Source organism: Schistocerca gregaria, chromosome 7 (assembly GCF_023897955.1).
Source record: "Schistocerca gregaria isolate iqSchGreg1 chromosome 7, iqSchGreg1.2, whole genome shotgun sequence".
Classification (NCBI taxonomy): Eukaryota; Metazoa; Arthropoda; class Insecta; order Orthoptera; family Acrididae; genus Schistocerca; species Schistocerca gregaria.
Window position 1 is genome coordinate 554,157,579 of NC_064926.1, and position 21,254 is coordinate 554,178,832.

General features: G+C 43.8%; 1 protein-coding gene across 2 annotated transcripts in view; it reads left to right on the top strand.

Annotated features, from left to right (window-relative positions):
* The first annotated feature begins 559 nt into the window (after nt 1–559).
* LOC126281935 (cytochrome P450 6a2-like) overlaps nt 560–21,254 on the top strand; it is a 118,877-nt gene continuing 98,182 nt past the window's right edge. Inside the window, exon 1 of one of the 2 annotated variants that reach the window (XM_049981278.1) lies at nt 560–1,235. In XM_049981278.1, the coding sequence (XP_049837235.1) occupies nt 913–1,235 (323 nt within the window). In that variant the 5' untranslated portion in view covers nt 560–912. The remainder of the gene's footprint in view (nt 1,236–21,254) is intronic. The other variant, XM_049981280.1, reaches the window with a different exon arrangement.

Consider the following 21,254-nt stretch of genomic DNA (forward strand, 5'->3'; position numbering starts at 1 on the left):
ATCGTCACCGAAGTTAGATGGAAATAGGAGGATATGCATTTCCGGCGTTACAACCTTCAGTTTGGTGTCTGAGCAAAATGTGTGTGGTTTGAGGGCGAGGATGGGGATGTAAAAATTGTAAATTTGTGGTAGGATTTTATGGGACCAAACTGCTTAGGTCATCGGTCCCTAAGCTTACACACTGCTTAATCTATCTCAAACTAACAGACGCTACGGACGACACATACATCCATGCCCGAGGGAGGACTCGAAACTCTGACGGGGGCAGCCCCTCGGATCGTGACAAGGCGCCCCAGGCCGCGCAGCTACCCAGCGCGGCAGGTGTGTAAAGATTTGTTGACTGAGTCCAGGCTTTCCTACAGTACGCAGGTTGAAGCGAATTAGGTTCCAATAGTTATCCAAAGGACAGACCGTAGTGAGGAGCTGCGTGCGCCCAGTGTTCGGGATGGAGCCCACTAAACAGTGAGCTCGCGTTAATCTCGCCTATCAAGCGCCCCGAGCGGTCCGTTGCGTAATTCCAAGGCTGCGTAAGTTATCTGCGCACGGCGGACCATCGCGTACCGCCAGTCGGCAGTGTTGGCCTGGCGCACGCGGGCCGAGGTGGTCCCCCTCGTCTGTTATGCCGCAGGAGCCCAGTGGCGGCGAACCGTACACAGCTTGCTGGCGGTCGGCTGGCTGCTTAAACGCCCTCACAGACTCCAGTGTTTCGGCAGCACCTGGGGCGCACATTAGTAGCAATGACCTCCCGACTGTGACGAAGTGAGTTCAGTGCACGCGCTAAAGCCTAAGTTGACAGGTGTTTCGCGAGACATCAAGTGTGTCTCGGACTCTTTAGATCTGCCGTCTGGAAGCCATTGCTATTGAAGTCCGTGGTCCTCCGTTATTCTGGTGAAAGTTTGGCTCTCTTCAAACATGTGGTGGTCTGTCAGTTTGTGGTTTACCCTCTCGATATCGACAGTCGCAATTGCTCTCCTGTACGCGTACCTATCGTCGGTGAAAAACCACTGGAAGAGACTCGGCGTGCCGTACGTCAGAGGAGAGCTGTTATTCGGCAACGTCCGCCGCATGCTCTTCGCCCAAGAGGCGATTCCCGCCTTTTTCCACAGGATTTCCCAACAGCTCGGCGACGTGCCCTACGGAGGATTCCACATGATGCTGACGCCGTGCCTCATGATGAAGGACGTCAGACTCATCAATAGAATCCTGGTGGCTGACTTCGCCCATTTCAGCAACAGGTAAGAGTGCATAAACTGCCGTGTCATCACACCATACTGATTTCTATAGCTCATAAATTCGCGCGTTTTGTACAACGTCTCCATCTACATACATACTCCGCAAGCCACAGTAAAATTCACAGCTGAAGGAAGTTGGTATCATTGCTAGTCACTCACTCTTACGACAGTTTTTCATAGCGTGTTTTACAAATCTCACAATGCCAAACATGGTACCAGTTCTGCTTATAATGTATTTGTGCCTTACAATGTGCGACATTAAGCAACACCTATGGAACGTCACATCACCTGAAATGCAAACTGTAGCATTTATTTAATTTGTCAGTAGAGTGTTGATGATAATGATGATGATGATGATGGCTCGTTTGTGGAACGCTCAATTGCGCGGTCATCAGCGCCCGCGCAAAGTCCCAAAGTTTACGCAGTCCAAGCTTTACACAGTTCAATCTAGCTGCTGTCACTAATGGTGACGGAATGATGAGTAGAACACAAACACCCAGTCCCGGGATCAGCAGAGTGTGTCATAATATATGGGTTGCTCGACGTAGGCACAGTGTTTCCAACGTCATGTGCCACACTCCGTGAGAGCTATTTGTTTCGAAACTGGATTGATAAAAAAGAATTTAAAATGATGGTTTCAATGCTTCATGTGTAATACAGCAGTTCCCCTCACCCCTTTTTCATTTAAGTACAGCACACACAAAATTCATAGAAACAAGTACGTTAAACTGTCCGAAAAGTCCTTTCGGATGTTGTTCAATACGGGCATTAAATTGCTTTCAACGTCGGTTATGTCGAAAAAGAGTTGATCCTCCACGTTAATGTCTGCACTTCATCATTTTGTGGTGTGTTTACACTGAAAGCGCCAAGTCTCGTCACGCGAGATAATTTTTTTCCGGAAAAGAATTGTCTACGTTTTGAATTTCAGTCAAGTCACGGCAGTGTTCTCGCGTCGTTGTTTTTCTTGGGGAGACACGGTGTGCGGCAAAAAACTTTGCACACTCTTCTCACTTCTTCAAAATACTTTGCAGAGTGTCTTGAACGCTTTATTTAGAGATTGTGCCGCAGTGCGATTTGCGTACACATCAAGACTGAGACACTATGGACGCACTGCTTGACACTGGCTGTTGAGAAATATGTAGTCGAACGCTCATCACCACCTAGCAGCAGTTAGTACCACTCCTGGACCATTTCCAGCCCTTCAAAGCGAGGAGTGGCGGGCTTTTGTTTCCGCCGGTCAGTTTACACACTGTGAGTCCCTCCTAAGAGTAGTCATAATCGTTTTCTCAGGTGTTTTGGCACATTAATGTATCTTCGTTTCTGCAACGTGTAGCTAGAGTCAGTCCAATCAAATACTGCTAATAATGTACACTCCTGGAAATGGAAAAAAGAACACATTGACACCGGTGTGTCAGACCCACCATACTTGCTCCGGACACTGCGAGAGGGCTGTACAAGCAATGATCACATGCACGGCACAGCGGACACACCAGGAACGGCGGTGTTGGCCGTCGAATGGCGCTGTCTGCCCAGCATTTGTGCACCGCCGCCGTCAGTGTCAGCCAGTTTGCCGTGGCATACGGAGCTCCATCGCAGTCATTAACACTGGTAGCATGCCGCGACAGCGTGGACGTGAATCGTATGTGCAGTTGACGGACTTTGAGCGAGGGCGTATAGTGGGCATGCGGGAGGCCGGGTGGACGTACCGCCGAATTGCTCAACACGTGGGGCGTGAGGTCTCCACAGTACATCGATGTTGTCGCCAGTGGTCGGCGGAAGGTGCACGTGCCCGTCGACCTGGGACCGGACCGCAGCGACGCACGGATGCTCGCCAAGACCGTAGGATCCTACGCAGTGCCGTAGGGGACCGCACCGCCACTTCCCAGCAAATTAGGGACACTGTTGCTCCTGGGGTATCGGCGAGGACCATTCGCAACCGTCTCCATGAAGCTGGGCTACGGTCCCGCACACCGTTAGGCCGTCTTCCGCTCACGCCCCAACATCGTGCAGCCCGCCTCCAGTGGTGTCGCGACAGGCGTGAATGGAGGGACGAATGGAGACGTGTCGTCTTCAGCGATGAGAGTCGCTTCTGCCTTGGTGCCAATGATGGTCGTATGCGTGTTTGGCGCCGTGCAGGTGAGCGCCACAATCAGGACTGCATACGACCGAGGCACACAGGGCCAACACCCGGCATCATGGTGTGGGGAGCGATCTCCTACACTGGCCGTACACCTCTGGTGATCGTCGAGGGGACACTGAATAGTGCACGGTACATCCAAATCGCCATCGAACCCATCGTTCTACCATTCCTAGACCGGCAAGGGAACTTGCTGTTCCAACAGAACAATGCACGTCCGCATGTATCCCGTGCCACCCAACGTGCTCTAGAAGGTGTAAGTCAACTACCCTGGCCAGCAAGATCTCTGGATCTGTCCCCCATTGAGCATGTTTGGTACTGGATGAAGCGTCGTCTCACGCGGTCTGCACGTCCAGCACGAACGCTGGTCCAACTGAGGCGCCAGGTGGAAATGGCGTGGCAAGCCGTTCCACAGGACTACATCCAGCATCTCTACGATTGTCTCCATGGGAGAATAGCAGCCTGCATTGCTGCGAAAGGTGGATATACACTGTACTAGTGCCGACATTGTGCATGCTCTGTTGCCTGTGTCTAAGTGCCTGTGGTTCTGTCAGTGTGATCATGTGATGTATCTGACCCCAGGAATGTGTCAATAAAGTTTCACCTTCCTGGGGCAATGAATTCACGGTGTTCTTATTTCAATTTCCAGGAGTGTATTTCATGCAATGCCCATTGTCAACGGAGTGTACCGGTTTATTTCGCGTTACGGTGATAATTGTCTACAGCGACATTCTGTTTAGAGATGTCTATTAACAGAGAGCCAATAAAGCACAGTAAAAGCTTTGTTCACCTCGTCTTCTCTGCTTTATTTACTCCGTGTCATCTGTCGCCCGAGCCCGTGACAACTTTGCAAACCGCCAAGCAGCAGCGCTGCTCAGTGGCTACTGGAGTACTGCTCGTTCCACCAGTATTTCTCTCCCTGTTACTGCAAGGTGTCCAGCGAAGGAGCCCCTGATCCCAAAATTAAATATCTCGAAAACTAAGACCGACAGACGAGTGCAGCAAACGGTATGTCTACTGTGAAAGCTGTAAGAATTTTAGACAGAAGTTATACACAAGACTGGAAATCGTTTGGCAAATTGCCAACAGAGGACACTGTAATCACAATACGTAGTTTCTGTACATAGTTAGCACCTCAGAGCGATCAGTTCCACCATTTAAACGTGAAAGCTGGTTAACGGAGCGAAGAAAGAGATGAAAACCAGTTACTCAATTGAAAACGTTTTTTTAATGTTTTTCTGGTACTGACACACCACACATTAGAAGACAGTCCTATGACCACGATGAAATGCTCCTAAATGACTCGATGTGGAACCTACTTCCAAGCTCTTCGTCAAATTCCAACGGAGTGACGGAGTGACTGATGATCCAGTGGGGAATGTTACTCCTGAAAATGCCGCCACTGTCTCTGGAATTATTTAGCAAAATCCAAAGAAATCCGTCAGAAGAATTGCAGCAAAGACTAGTCTGATAATTTTCAGAAGGCAGAAAATACTGAGACAGAGCCTACACATCTTTATATTCAAAATCCAAGGCCACCAGGGTATATAAAACTGTCAGGTACAGGGCTCACTTTCGAAACAGACACTCGAAATGATTGGTACTGAAGGATCTGATGCTGTCTGCATTTGGTTCACAGATGAAGCACACATCCATCTGAATGGATTCGTGTATAAACAAAACTAACAGTTTTGGTGTCTATAAACTACTTATTTGTGTAAAGCGAGACCACTGTATCCTCCAAAGGTTACTATGTGGACTGCAGCATGCATAAGAGGCGTTAAGGGGGATAAGACGTCAAACTGGCCGACTTGGAGCAGGAGAGGCGCCACATAACATTTTAATTTCCACTGTATATACTTTTACAAATAAATTGATAAAACTTTGTCTTCATGACCAGGAAGGATTCAAAATTCACAGTCGTAGCAGTGGAAGTCCGAAAACATAGCGAAATAATATTTTTTACATGTGAAATTTCATAATTTTTTTCACATACTAATGGCTGCATTTGTTGCTATAGGTACAATTTTCTTCATAAGTAAGAGAGATTCTTCGATGAATTTTGCACAGGATACAAACCGTATTTAAAGGTGTATAAAACTCTGTAATTTTCCAAATCTATTAAAAACTGTTGATTGAAAAATTCGTTGTAGTTATTAAAACACATGGAGAAGAAATAAAAACTTTGAGGTTCCCCGATGACATTGTAATTCTGTCAGAGACCGCAAAAAGCAGTTGAATGGAATAGACAGTGTCTTGAAAGGAGGATATAAGATGAACATCAACAATAGCAAAACGAGGATAATGGAATGTAGTCGAATTAAGTCGGGTGATGCTGAAGAAATTAGATTACGAAATGAGACACTTCAAGTAGTAAAGGAGTTTTGAAATTTGAGGAGCAAAATAACTGATGATGTTCGAAGTAGAGAAGATATAAAATGTAGACTGTCAATGGCAAGAAAGCGTTTCTGAAGAAGAGAAATTTGTTAACATCAAGTATAGATTTAAGTGTCAGGAATTCGTTTCTGAAAATATTTGTATTGAGTGTAGCCATGTATGGAAGTGAAACATGGACGATAAAAAGTTCGGACAGGAAGAGAATAGAAGCTTTGAAATGTGGTGCTATAGAAGAATGCTGAAGATTAGATGGGTAGGTCACATAACTAATGAGGAGGTATTGAATAGGATTGGGGAGAAGATGAGTTTGTGGCACAGCTTGACGAGAAGAAGGGACCGTTTGGTAGGACACGTTCTGAGGCATCAAGGGATCACCAATTTAGTATTGGAGGGCAGCGTGGAGGGTAAAAATCGTAGCGGGAGACCAAGAAATGAATACACTAAGCAGATTGAGAAGGATGTAGGTTGCAGTAGGTACTGGGAGAGGAAGAAGCTTGCACAGGATAGGGTAGCATGGAGAGTTGCATCAAACCAGTCTCAGGACTGAAGACCACAAAACACAACAAAAACATTAAAAACTGTGGTAAAAATTGAGGTAATTAACTATAAAATTTGTGTTTTTTATAAGCATGAAATTTTAATATATAACAGCTCATTCAAAATTCATCGAAGAATAGCTCTAACTTTCGGAGGAAAGTGTACCTATACCAACAAATGCTGCCATTAGCAAGTGAAAAAGAGTGTGAAATTTGACACGTACAAAAATTTATTTCGTTACGTTTTCGAACTTCCACCGCAATGAGTATGAGTTCTGAATCCTTTCTGGTGATGCTGACAAAGTTTTATGAATTTATTTTTAGAAGTATAGACACTGGTTATTAAAATGTCTTGTGATGGCTGTCCGGCTCCAAGTCGGCTCGTTTGACGTCCTACCACACTTAATAGTCCTTTTCTTCGTTTCTAGATGCGAGAAACGATGACCGGGGAACGTTACGTTGCAATTTTGAAACAATTTGTCTCCACTTAGCGTTGGAGTATCCACTAGGGGCCGAGTGGTTCACGTAAGATGGAGTCGGACCACACAGCACCGAACACGTGTTTCGCTTTCTTGATGAATACTTCGGTAACTGAGACTTTGCTCTGGATTATTGCAAATTTACTAACGCAGAGATAGATAGACTGACCTCAATACTCGCCCGACTACTTTTCGTTGTGCTCATTGAATGGTACCGTCTACGGGAACTATCCCAGCAAGAGGTTGAACCGGCTATTTCTGTTGGAAATGAATTCATTTCCGTTCAGACACTGCTGGATGAGATGCCAAATCTCGTTGTTCTTCTGCGCGTCCTCTGTACTGGAATGGTGGACATTTCGAAAAGACTGTAGTGGTCTGGAAAGACAGCTGCCAGAAGACGATTTTAATTGCTAGTTTTGATACTGCACGAGCTGCACAGTGTACAGCGCTGTGTGTTAGCAGCTTCTCGAATTATTTTGAAACTTCTGTGTAAAATTCTTGAAGCTTCCACAATGAACGTAACTTTAGTTCCACTCTTGTATCGATCTTAGGTTTCGAGATATTTGATTTTGAAATCAGGGACTCCTTCTGCGAACACATTGTACAGGCCGCTAAACCGAGACTACTGTTTCACTCTGTATCTACTGAGCATGCAAAACAGTAACAAAAGAGTAATTTTGCTTGTAACTGAAAAAAAGAAACAGATGCTTTCACACTCGGCATCATATGAAGAAACACGTAATGAGCATTAATCGCTTTGTGCGACTCCACAACGCAAAAAGTTAATTGAGATATCTGGTGAAATAACAAAGATAATGAGCCTTCATCATTTTTACAGAATAGAAAAAGTCAAATAAGCAGAGATGCTAACTGAACGGTTTATAGAATTTGTCAAATCACGCTTAACTCATAGTGTGTGCCTTCCACGTAATTAACATAAGCCTATTCTTCGCAGAGATATGCATCCCATACTGAATACTTTCATAACTGACGAAAAGTTGTGGAACACGTTCTGACAGTCAAAAATATGTTTTCCGCTACAAGCATACTCAAATTCCGCAACAATATCACATAAATTTATAGTGCAGCCTACACAAATTACGTAATCTAAGCAAAGAATTTAATATATAAAGAAGTATATTCCATTCTTTATAGCTTGGCCATTTGACAATCATTGAGACCGTATTCGTTTAAATCGTCTATCTTCTCGCCACTGACGAGGCAAAAAGGATGTCTGGAGAGTTTGGTGACAAGCGGAAACGCTTAAACTCAGATGAGTGTTCCTGGAGCCTTGCTGGACCTGTGGTGTGTCGCATTTTCCTGTTGGAATTCAACTGTTCAACTGTGTGTGAAATCTTAAGGGACTTAACTGCTAAGGTCATCAGTCCCTAAGGTTACACACTAATTAACCTAAATTATCCTAAGGACAAACACACACACTCATGCCCGGGGGAGGACTCGAACCTCCGCCGGGTCCTTGCTGGAATTGCCATAGTCCGTCGCAATGCACAATGGCCATCAATCGATGCAGGTGATGAGGCAGGATGCTTAGGTACGTGTTACCTGTCATTGTTGTATCTGTCCTGATCAAGTGTCCCGTATGACTCCACCTGCACACACCGTTACAGAGCCTGCACCAGCTTGAACAGTGCGCTGCTGAGATGCAGGGTACATGGAGTCATGAGGCTATCTCCATACCCGTACAACTGCATCCGAAAGCACATATCGATGATGTTTCGTTGAATGGTTCGCACGCTAACACTTGCTGATAGCCCAGAGTTGAAATCTGCAGCAATTTGCGGAAGGTTGCACTTCTGTCACGTTGAACGATTCTCTTCCGTCGTTGTTGGTCCCACTCTTGCAGGATCTTTTTCCGGCTGCAGCGATGTCGATGTTCAACGGGATTCCAAATATTCACGGTATACTCGTGAAATGGTCGTACGGGAAAATCCCTGCTTCACCGCTACCTCGGAGCAGCAGTAAGCGAACTAACAATTGCGCCAGACACTTGTTGTCTTACACAGGCGTTGCCGACCGCAGCGCCGTTTTCTGTCTATTTACATGTCTCTGTTTTTTTTAATACCCATGCCTATACAAGTTTCTTCGCCGCTTCAGTGTATTATCTGTTGTTGTCATCAGTCATCACGAATTAGATTTAGTTAAATGCAATCTTTAGTAAAATTATGTATTATTATTTTTATTATTGTCATTATTATTTGTGGTGTCACCGCCAGACACCACACTTGCTAGGTGGTAGCCTTTAAATCGGCCGCGGTCCGTTTGTATACGTCGGCCCCGAGTGTCGCCACTATCAGTGATTGCAAACCGAGTGCCGCCACACGGCAGGTCTAGTCTATAGAGACTGCCGAGCACTCGCCCCAGTTGTATAGCCGACTTTGCTGTCGATGGTTCACTGTCTACATTCGCCCTCATTTGCTGAACGACAGTTTAGCATAGCCTTCAGCTACGTCATTTGCTACGACCTAGCAAGGCGCCATATTCACTTACCATGAATGTATTCTGAACAGATAATATTGCGACTCATGTACCGTCAAGAGCGATGTTCATCACTAATGTATTAAAGTTAAGTATCAAACTAATTACGCCCGCTTTCTGAATTCTAATTCCTTGTCATGTTCCAGACCTCACGCCAGTGTTATTCTTCCCTCCTCACGCCAGCCTGCGTGAGCTTAAACGCGTGCATTTCGGTCTCTACTAGTTACACGGTGTTGGCTCTTCTGCTGACACAACATTATTTATGTCTTAAGAACGAGTAAGCTCCACAACTGAGTGATTCGAAGAAAAACTTAATCTTCTCATTTGCTTACTAATCAGAGTATTTAATTCAGTGTCAGATGATTCCAGTGCCTGTTGGTCTTTGTTAGAGAGGTGATATATACATTTTCTAAATGTAGTCGTATGTTCCTCCGTAGTTACGTACTAAATACAACAACAACGGTATTTGTTTTGCTCGTCTACTCTTACTCGCAACAAGATTCTTTTCTGAGCCAATTGCGTTTCTTTAGTTTTAAAGTCATCTTGGAGAAAGCATATGCACTGAGGCAAGACCAGTATTATATTTGCTGGTTTCTACTATTCGAAGTAACATATTGGTCATAAAAAATCTTTATGTGGTCCTCTGTACTCCAGAATTTGATGCTATTCTTAGAGCCTAACGCGTCGTTTTCTCGATCATAGATGTAAACTTTTAGTTTGGCTAAGGCTCACAATCATCAGAAATTAGTGTTCATTGACCATCCTTTCATACTTCTCGGCGTGTTCTCTTGTATTACATGCTTTGTATGGGGAATGAGGACAGTTTCTGGATTCAGAAATGACATGTTCTTACATAAATAGCGGTTTACTGAAAACTTCTTGTAGGCATTACTCTCACACTTCTGGTAAAATTTCATACAAACTATCCTCGCTATTGTATTTCGGCCCTTATACAGTTTATTCCATGCATTTATTATTTCAGGACATAGGAAGACATCAGAGCCCTATAGTCATATTGCCTGATTTCTCGCCCGTGCGCTGAAACTACTACAATTCTTATGAATCTTCTACTCTCTGCACATAAATCATATGTAGAGATTTCCGGTTACAGAAACATCACATTCAACTCATGAGTTAGTGGCTGTAAATAGTTCAAAAACAGAAGGTCTTTATTCATGGATCTTGAAGGTCGGAATAAATCATATCCCTTACAGTATACTTATCCCTGAATGCTGCTTGCCTCAGCAGCTTACAGCAACGTTCCATTGTTGCAGTACCCGATTTCTATATTGTATTTCGTTAGTATAGTTTTAAAGTTCAGATTCAAGAGATACGGCTTTAATTATGATGGTTTAATAATAATAACCTCCATTTCCATAGCCTAACGAGTACGAATTAAAAAGAAAATAGTTCTTGCAAGAGCTGTAGATTTCACGTTCGTCTTGGGTCTCTGGGTTCCAATGCGGTTCACTAACTTCTTCGTCTGCCAACTAGCATATTACACGCTTTGGATTTCGCTCTCATGTTGTCATTAGTAAATGTCTTCATTTAACCATTTGGAGGAGAATATATTTCCCGATTTTTTTCTCATCTCGCCCAAGTTCACCCCTATATTTTGTTTTCTACTTTGGTTCTGAACAGCCAGCTTTAGCACTCGTTATTTAGTAGCCTCATGCCTTTTACTTTTCTATATCCTATGCACACTCATACAATTCACCCGACGTGTTGGAATGAATTAATTTAATAATATATAGACTGAGCATTAATGAAATCGACAAACAGTAGGGACCGATCGTCACAGGAAATGTAGGAAAAAAGGTCCAATGAACATGTCCCCGAAAATGCTTCGTTTACATGGCAGACGGCGCTGACGAATGAAAATTCCTCCGAGCACGTGCCGTGAGTTCCTTGAGTGTTGCAGGTTGTGTGATTGACGAGGTCTACTTTAAGGAGTAGAAAAAGTCCAGTGTTCATGTCAGTAACAGGCCAGGATGGTGTTTCTGTGCAGCCAAGCAGAAGGAAGCGGTCGAGAGTCAGCACAGCTGTACCAAAACAAAGAAACCACACAGAGACAAACCACATCACACAACATTTCAAAGCCTTTTTGAGCGTCTGTGTGATCATTGGTTCCTTTCTCAGGAACGAACGTTTGGGCAGGCGGCGGACTGTGCGTGCACCTGATTTGGGGGACCATGTTTTACAGGATAGTGACACGAACCCTAGTACGAGCTCCACGCAAACGGCCCGCTAACGTGGTGTAAGCCGAAGTGAGATTATGTGTACCCTCAATGGCGAACATCTGAGGTCATCAGTCCCCTGCAACTTAGAACTACGTAAACCCAAGGACATCACGAACATCCATGCCCGAGGCAGGATTCGAACCTGCCACCGTAGCGGTCGCGCGGTTCCACACTGATGCGCCTAGAACCGCTCGGCGTGCCCTGTATGACAAGGCTTGCGTTGCATTCCATGGAAGCCATTTCGAACATCTGTTGTGGTTGGGATGCTGCGATGCAGCTCTGTACTGAGTTCCGGGCCGATTTGTTGTTTGTTGTCGTTGTGCGCAGTGCGTCCACTTCAGGACACATGTTCGTAGGACCTTCTTTCTTCCACTTCCAGTCAGAAATCCGTAACAGCACTTTTGTCGGTCTTATTAATGTTTAACCTGTTCATCGATACTGTCTTGTGTGTCAATTGACCCTTCAATTTATAGTTCCTGTTATCACTGTCAATTGCCGTCTGTCGGCGGCATCTCTCAGTGTAGGCCTATGCAGTATCTTAGGAATTATCATCTCAGATCATTCATATCTGACAGTATGTTTTATGCCTGTATTAATCTGTAAATGACTAACGTTTTAAAATTAATGTAATAATGAATTTAAAACTTCTAGTACGTTGGAATGGACATTTATTGGGGTTCTACGTTCAGGCTACGAAGTTAAATTACGCTAAATTTTTGACAATTCTGGAATTCAACCGCTACGCGTCGAAGGTAAAAAGTCTCCACTAAGTGAATTGTAATTCCGCTATGTTTGGCAACACTGCTTTCTGACCTCCCAGAGATCCACAACAGTGGTATCTGCGCAGACTGTCGGAAGGAACGCAGTATACGTTGTTGGAGGAAGTCATCTGGTGGCAATGCTCCCGCGATGGGGCATATCTACATAATCCTAAATCCTGATGGGGGAGACCTAGCTCCGCCGTCACAAATAATGTCCCAGAAACCCCGCGCTGCACAAATAATACACGTAAACATTATTTCGAAGCCAAAATTAAGCGAAACTATTGCCCATTTATATTCTTGGCCGACATTTCATGCGTATGCGTATTTACTACTACGTACAGCGCTACACCGCAGAGTCTGTCCTATGTAAGAGGTGCTGCAATCGCAAGGAAAGCGATAGACCCCATATGTATGAAAACGTAGTTATATTTCACTCTCGCCAAGTGATTTCCTATTTTAACAGGGAGTCGGAAGATGCCCTGTATTCCTTTTCTCCTTAGACCTGGGACGAAGAATGCGCCAGAACATGGTGGGACACTTCGGACTGATTTTCTAGCAGACTCGAGAACTCTTAAATGGATTGATGCTGCGGAAACTTTAATTTAAGAGATCTGGATTTCTTCACTCACCGAGTCTTAAATCCTTGGATAGTTCTGTATCAGGACAGTGCTTGAATATGTCCAATTCCACACTTAATACCTATTTATATATACCAATACTGCAGATGTTGGAAAGACGTTTTAAACCACTATACGCTGCAGAGGGATAAATTCATTATGGAAATAATTCCATACGCAGTTGCTAAACCGTTTCCATCAGATTATCTGTTCTTCCGAGAGTGGTAATCCAATGATGCTGCCAAGAGAACTACTCGTAACTTTTCAATGTGGTACGCAGTTACTGACAGAAGTGAAGCTATGTTGTCGGATTGTGTGGAGAAACTGGACACTTCAGTTGGCAAGGGAACAGCCCGCTTAAGCTATTCTACACGGTAGAATACCCGTCCTACACATGGTTCTAATCTGCGATGTACTTTCAGTGCTGGTAGTAAATTAAAATGCAACATAACTGTTGTGGTCATCAGTGCGAAAACTACTTGGTACGGGTCATTTCTGTGGGAGCCTCTTCATATCTGAGTAATTAAAGCAACCTACGGAGTAAGGGACTTTATCATCATCATCATCATCATGTGCAGTTGAACGTTGTTACTATAATGAATACTTGGTTATCTCTGCGTACATGAAGGAACCTGCATCCATTTGCAACTAGCTTCCCACCGTTATAAAATTGATTATTTTTTGGTGCCGTAGGAAGTTTTATACAGGGTGTTACGAAAAGGTACGGCCAAACTTTCAGGAAACATTCCTCACACACAAATAAAGAAAAGATGTTATGTGGACATGTGTCCGGAAACGCCTAATTTCCATGTTAGAGCTCATTTTAGTTTCGTCAGTATGTACTGTACTTCCTCGATTCACCGCCAGTTGGCCCAATTGAAGGAAGGTAATGTTGACTTCGGTGCTTGTGTTGGCATGTAACTCATTGCTCTACAGTACTAGCATCAAGCACATCAGTACGTAGCATCAACAGGTTCGTGTTCATCACGAATGTGGTTTTGCAGTCAGTGCAATGTTTACAAATGCGGAGTTGGCAGATGCCCATTAGATGTATGGATTAGCACGGGGCAATAGCCGTGGCGGGTACGTTTGTATCGAGACAGATTTCCGAAACGAAGGTGTCCCGACAGGAAGATGTTCGAAGCAATTGATTGGCGTCTTAGGGAGCAGGGAACATTCCAGCCTATGACTCGCGACTCGGGAAAAACCTAGAACGACAAGAACACCTGCAATGGACGAGGCAATTCTTCGTGCAGTTGACGATAACCCTAATGTCAGCGTCAGAGAAGTTGCTGCTGTACAAGGTTACGTTGACCACGTCACTCTATCACTGTATGGAGAGTGCTACGGGAGAACCAGTTGTTTCCGTACCATGTACAGCGTGTGCAGGCACTATCAGCAGCTGATTGGCCTCAAGGGGTACACTTCTGCGAATGGTTCATTTAACAATGTGCCAATCCTCATTTCAGTGCAAATCTTCTCTTTACGGATGGGGCTTATTTCCAACGTGATCAAATGGTAATTTTCGCAATCAACATGTGTGGGCTGACGAGAATCCACGCGCAATTGATTAATCACGTCATCACCACAGATTTTCTGTGAACGTCTGAGCAGGCATTGGTGGTGATGTCTTGATTGGGCCCCATGTTCTTCCACCTACGCTCAATGGAGCACGTTATCATGATTTCATACGGGATACTCTACCTGTGCTGCTAGAACATGTGCCTTTGCAAGAACGACACAACATGTCGTTTATGTACAATGGAGCTCCTGCACATTTCAGTCGAAGTGTTCGTACGCTTCTCAACAACAGATTCGGTGACCGATGGATTGGTAGAGGCGGACCAAGTCCATGGCCTCCACGCTTTCCTTACCTCAACCCTCTTGATTTTCATTTATGGGGGCATTTGAAAGCTCTTGTCTTCGTAACCCCGGTACCAAATGTAGAGATTCTTCGTGCTCGTGTTGTGGACGGCTGTGATACAATACGCCACTCTCCAGGGCTGCATCAGCGCATCAGGGATTCCATGCGACGGAGAGTGGATGCACGTATCCTCGCTAACGGAGGACATTTTGAACATTTCCTGTAACTAAGTGTTGAATTCATGCTGGTACGTTCTGTTGCTGTGTGTTTCCATTCGATGATTAATGTGATTTGAAGCGAAGTAATAAAATGAGCTCTAACATGGAAAGTCAGCGTTTTCGGACACATGTCTACATAACATATTTTCTTTCTTTGTGTGCGAGGAATATTTCCCGAAAGTTTGGCCGTACCTTTTTGTAACACCCTGTATAAGCCGATCACTTCTTCATGCAAGCTATTCAATAAATTTCCTTCTTCTCCAGTTCGATTCTGAGCTACTTCATTAACTATCCAACCAACTCACCTAATTTCTAGGACAACGTTCCAAAAGCCGCGTTTTCCTCCATGTCTGTAATCTCCAGAATGAAATTTTCACTCTGCAGCGGAATGCACACTTATATGAAACTTCCTGCCAGATTAAGACTGTGTGCCGGAACGAGACTAAGCTCGGGACCTTTGCCTTTCTGGGGCACGTGCTCTACTATCTGAGCTACCCACTCACGACTCACGACCCGCCGTCACAGCTTCAATTCTGCCAGTACCTCGTCTGCTACTTTCTGAACTTCACAGAAGCTCTTCTACGAATCTTGCAGAACTAGCAAGCTTATCAACGCACACTCCGCTGCAGAGTGAAAATCTCATTCTGGAAACATCCCCCTGGCTGTGGCCTACCCATGTCTCCGCATATCCTTTCTTCCAGGAGTGCTGGTTCTGCAAGGTTCGCAGGAGGGCTTCTGTGAAGTTTGGAAGGTGGGAGACGAGGTAGTGGAAGAACTGAAGCTGTGAGGACGGGGCGTGAGTCGTGCTTGGGTAGCTCAGATGGTAGAGCGCTTGCCCGCAAAAGGCAAGGTCCCGAGCTCGAGTCTCGGTCCGGCACACAGTTTTAATCTGCCAGGAAGTTTTATGTCTTTTCTGTTTGTCGTCTACATTTCACTTCTGTTCAAGTGTACATTATATCTACACTAATACTCTGCATATCACGTAACGCTGTGTGGTGTAGGCTACTTCTGGTACCACTAACTGATCCTCCAATATCTGTTTGATTCGGGAACAGATTAAAGGTATGCCTCTGCATTAGCTCTAAAGTACAGAATATTCACGTCGTGGCCACTGCACTAGGTGTATATGAGAGAAGATAAATATGTTGGCCGACACTTCCTGGAACATACATTCTCCGAATTGTGATAGTTAACCACTACGCGGTTCAACGCCTGTCTTGTAGCGTCTGTCACTTGAATTTTTAGAACATATGCATAACGCTCTCGTGCTGACTAAACGACCCCTTGACGAAAAGCACTGCTGTTTCTTGTATCTTCTATCAGTCCTACCAGGAACGTGCCTCTGCGTGACGAGCAATGCACTAGGATCTGTCGGAAACTTCTTTTGTAAGCCACTTCTTTCGTGGACGAGTCGCATTTACATACTATTCTTCCTATGAATTCCAGTATAGCTTCACATTCTCCCACTATTCGTTTTATGCGGCCATCGCATTTAAAGGCGATGTGGGCAGTTACTTTTAGATACTTTACTGTAGATTCTGTTTCCAGCGCTTTGTCATCACTGGTGTAAATGTAAAGTAGTGGCTTTCTTCTCCTATGTATGGGACATATGTAACATTCTTGGACTCAGCTACATCGTCTGCAAATATCCTTGTGGGTCATCCGACGCTTTAAACTAGATCATTTATATATTCTGTAAATAGTAACCATCCTAGCACACATTCTTGGGGCACTCTAGAAATTACCTTTGTGAACTTAGAGGAGGCTTTTGACAATGTTGATTGGAATACTCTCTTTCAAATTCTGAAGGTGGCAGGAGTAAAATATAGGGAGCGAAAGGCTATTTACAATTCGTACAGAAACCAGATGGCAGTTATAAGAGTCGAAGGACATGAAAGGGAAGCAGTGGTTGGGAAGGGAGTGAGACAGGGTTGTAGCCTCTCCCCGATGTTATACAATCTATATATTGAGCAAGCAGTAGACAAAACAAAAGAAAAGTTCGGAGTAGGCATTAAAATCCATGGAGAAGAAATAAAAACTTTGAGGTTCGCCGATGACTTTGTAATTCTGTCAAAGACAGCAAAGGACTTGGAAGAGCAGTTGAACGGAATGGACACTCTTTTGAAAGGAGGGTATAAGATGAACATCAACAAAAGCCAAACGAGGATAATGGAAGGTAGTCGAATTAAGTCGGGTGATGCTGCGGGAATTAGATTAGGAAATGAGACACTTAAAGTAGTGAAGGAGGTTTGCTATTTGGGGAGAAAAATAACTGATGATGTTCGAAGTAGACTGGCAATGGCAAGAAAAGCGTTTCTGAAGAGGAAAAACTTTTTAACATTGAGTATAGATTTCAATGTCAGGAATTCGTTTGTGAAAGTATTCGTATGGAGTGTAGCCATGTATGGAAGTGAAACATGGACGATAAGTAGTTTGGACAAGAAGAGAATAGAAGCTTTCGAAATGCGGTGCTACAGAACAATGCTGAAGATTAGATGGGTAGATCACATAACTAATGAGGAGGTATTGAACAGAATTGTGGAGAAGAGGAGTTTGTGGCACAACTTGACTAGAAGAAGGGATCGGTTGGTAGGACATGTTCTGAGGCATCAAGGGATCACCAGTTTAGTATCGGAGGGCAGCGCGGAGGGTAAAAATCGTAGAGGGAAACCAAGGAATACACTAAGCAGATTAAGAAGTATGTAGGCTGTAGTAGGTATTCGAGATGAAACAGCTTGCACAGGATAGAGTAGCATGGAGAGCTGCATCAAACCAGTCTCAGGACTGAAGACCACAACAACCACAAGTCGATTTTGTTCCATTAAGAGCGACGTGATGGATTTTCGCTGCAGGAGACTCTTGAATACAGTCGCAAATATGGCCAGACACTCGCCATCTCGTATTTATTTCACTAAACGACACCCGGAAGCTGTGATAAACGGCTTCTGGAAGTACAGGAACAAAATGTCAACCTGAGCCCTACTATCTACAGCACAACGGGTCACATGGAAGAACAGAGCGAGCCGTTTGCGGAATCCATACTGATTCTTATGTACGTAACTTTCGTTCTCCAAAAATGTCATAATACGTGAATATAAAACATGTTCCATATTTTTACAACAGGTTTACATCAGAAATATAGGCGTATAATTAAGAGCATCTGCCCAAGAAAACTTACTCATAATGTGAATGACTTGTTCTTTCTCCCAGTCGCAAGCAACCCTTCGTTGCTCCAGCGCCCTATGATGAACCGCTGCTCGTAAGGAAGCATGTCCGTTCGCATTATATCTGTAGAACCCTACAGGTATATCATCAGACCTTAATGGCTGTCCACCAATAAGCGATCATAGTTGCTTTTTTATCCTTCAATTACTTACCTCAATAACTGTCATTTCTATATTTGTCCTACTATTGAAAGGAGACACCGTATTGCGATTTTCGGCGGCGGAGCAGCTGTGGAAGATCGAAATCAGTATTTCGATCTTGCGTTTTTATACTAGTATGATCGCTAAATGACTGAACACAGGGGTTAGAACTGCTTACTGATTTTTCGTAAGTTGAAAACCTCTTTGCGTTTTTAGTCACGTCGGTTGGCAAAATTTTAAATGCTCCTCGCGTTGCTCTCCTTATTCTTATTTTCGCTTCGTTCGGCTTTTCTTTGTTAGCTAGATTTTGACTTCTTTTGAACATTTGCTGAAGCTGTCTTTGTTTGCGTACGAGTTTCCGAACAAAGTTATTAAGCCATGTTGGGTCTTTCCGTCGCTTTAGACCTTTCTCGGTACATGTTTGCCTAAGGCATATTGAAATATGCTTTTGAATATTTTCCATTTCTTCTCTATACCTTCGTGCTCAGCTCTGAATATTTGACACTGGTTACATAGGTAATCAACAATTTCTGTCCTGTCACTCTCGCTAAGCAAAAATATGTTTCAAACCTTCGTAACATTTCTTGTACAACCTGTAGTCGTGGCAACTGTCGCAGCTTTATAATCACAGATATCATACTCTGAGTTAACTGATTCGTAAACTTCAGATCTGTTTGTAGGAAGGACTTCTAAGACGTTAACATCACGAGGCTGTTCTCTGTCTGCTCGAAATAGATTTCTGACAAGACATTCAGAAAAATATCACACGAGTATCTGTCTCTGGCACCAGTACTGATAACATGACACTACCACTGTCTTACCTTCCAAGCTGAAGTCGCCCGCTGTCACAATAGCATGTTCAGGAAATTTATTCACTAAATTCTGTTAGTTCCCTCGGAACAGCTGTACCACTACATCTGCTGACGCAGGCGTTCTATGAAAGCATTCGATTACCATTTTGACTGACCTTCGAACTTAACTTCACCCAGATTAAATTCATATTCGGAATCCACGTCACCTTCAGAATACAGCGTACTTCAGAAGTGATGGCCAATATTAACAGGAATGATCACTCGAAACAAAAACGTCAAGTAAACATGGTCTCCAGAACGCATAATTAACAGCTGTGACCATTTCTTGATCTTCGATATTGTGAAACAAATGTCTTCTAATGCAAGCTCTTCGCTTTCCATATTTTGGTGAGTGATAGTATGGACCAAAACACGAGAAAAATGTGGTAAACATGTGCTCTAAAATGCATACCTTAAGACCTATGAGCAGTTGTTCATATTCGCTATTTTGAAACACAACTCTTTTAATGAACAAGTGCTTATAACTTTTTAGGTATGTATTTTAGAGCACATATTTCCGGGAACTTTTTTCCTTTCTTGGTACGCACTACCATGTCCCAAAACATGGAAAGCAAAGAGAAAAGAGCTTGCAGTAGAAGAGAGCTGTTCCACAGTATCGGAGATTCCCTCATAGCTCTTAAGGTACGCGTTTTACACCCCGTGTTTACTTCACCTTTTTCTTTCGAATGGTCATCCCTGTCTTAGCCCGAATATTTACCATCACATCTGGTACATCCTTGTATTATCGATTTCTTACTGCAATTATTACGCCGCGACGTTTGGCTTCTAATCTATAAGTACGATAAATATTTAGGTCTAAATTTAGACTCTCGTTGCTGTTCACTTCTGATTTCAACCAAATTTCTGTTCCTGATGGTATCTGGGCTTCATTACCTCTAGAAACCGATTCCAAATCTGCGATCTTAGCGTTAATGCTTCAGAAGTCTTGTACCATCATAGTAACCTTGTCTATTTCTGATCTGTGTGGACGGGCATTCTCTGTGAACAATGTGGCTGACACTTCATCGATACTTCAGAAAAATACGTTTAAAAGACTTCTCTAAAAATACGAAAAAAATAAAAATAAACGTTTTTTAATTTTGCTTCTTACGATTAAATGTCTTACGTGGTGGGAGAGTATGCCTGCATTTATAAAGCTGGAATTTTACCGTGCTATATCTTTGGTTCATAAACTGTTATCAAGAAAATTTTCTTTCGTATGAAATGCTAATCAGATAAGATATTGTAATATTTCAGAATTTACGAGGGTCGGTCAAAAAGTAATGCCTCCCATTTTTTTTTCTACTTAAAAAAATTAAGTTAAGTGAAAAATTTGAATTTGGCGCCATTCCTCAAACCTTCTTCTGCAATCCACTGCAGTAGTAACTTTCTGTGTCAACAGGTGGCAGCACAGCAGAAGTTTGTATGATGGCCGACATCGATGTTCGTTTGAGACAGCGTTGTGTGATTGAATTCTTGAATGCAGAAGGTGAAACGCCCATACGCATTCATGAAAGACTGAAGAAGGTGTATGGTGTTGTGACAGTGGATGTCAGCACTGTTAGACGATGGGTTCGTCGTTGTAAGGAAGCTGAAGGGCAAACACCGTTGACTGACGAAAACCGGAGCGGCAGGCCGGTGAGTGCAGTGACTCCACACAACATTCAGCAAGTTGATGACATCATTCGTGGTGACCGTCGGGTGACTGCAGATGAAGTGTGTCGCATTATTTCTCTTAGTAAAGGTAGTGTGATCACGTTTATTAAACAATTGGGGTACTCAAAAGTTTGTGCACGGTGGGTTCCAAGAATGTTAACCGATCAGAATAAAGAGGCAAGGAAAACAATAGCCTCCCAACACTTGCAGCGCTTCCGTTTGGAGGGAGATGAGTTTCTGAAAAAAATTGTGACCGGGGACGAAACATGGGTGCATTTTTTTGAACCCGAATCAAAGAGGCAGTCAATGGAGTGGCGTCACACAAGCTCGCCGAGGAAGAAAAAATTCAAAACTGTGCGATCGGCAGGGAAAGTTATGGCAACAGTTTTCTGGGATACAGAG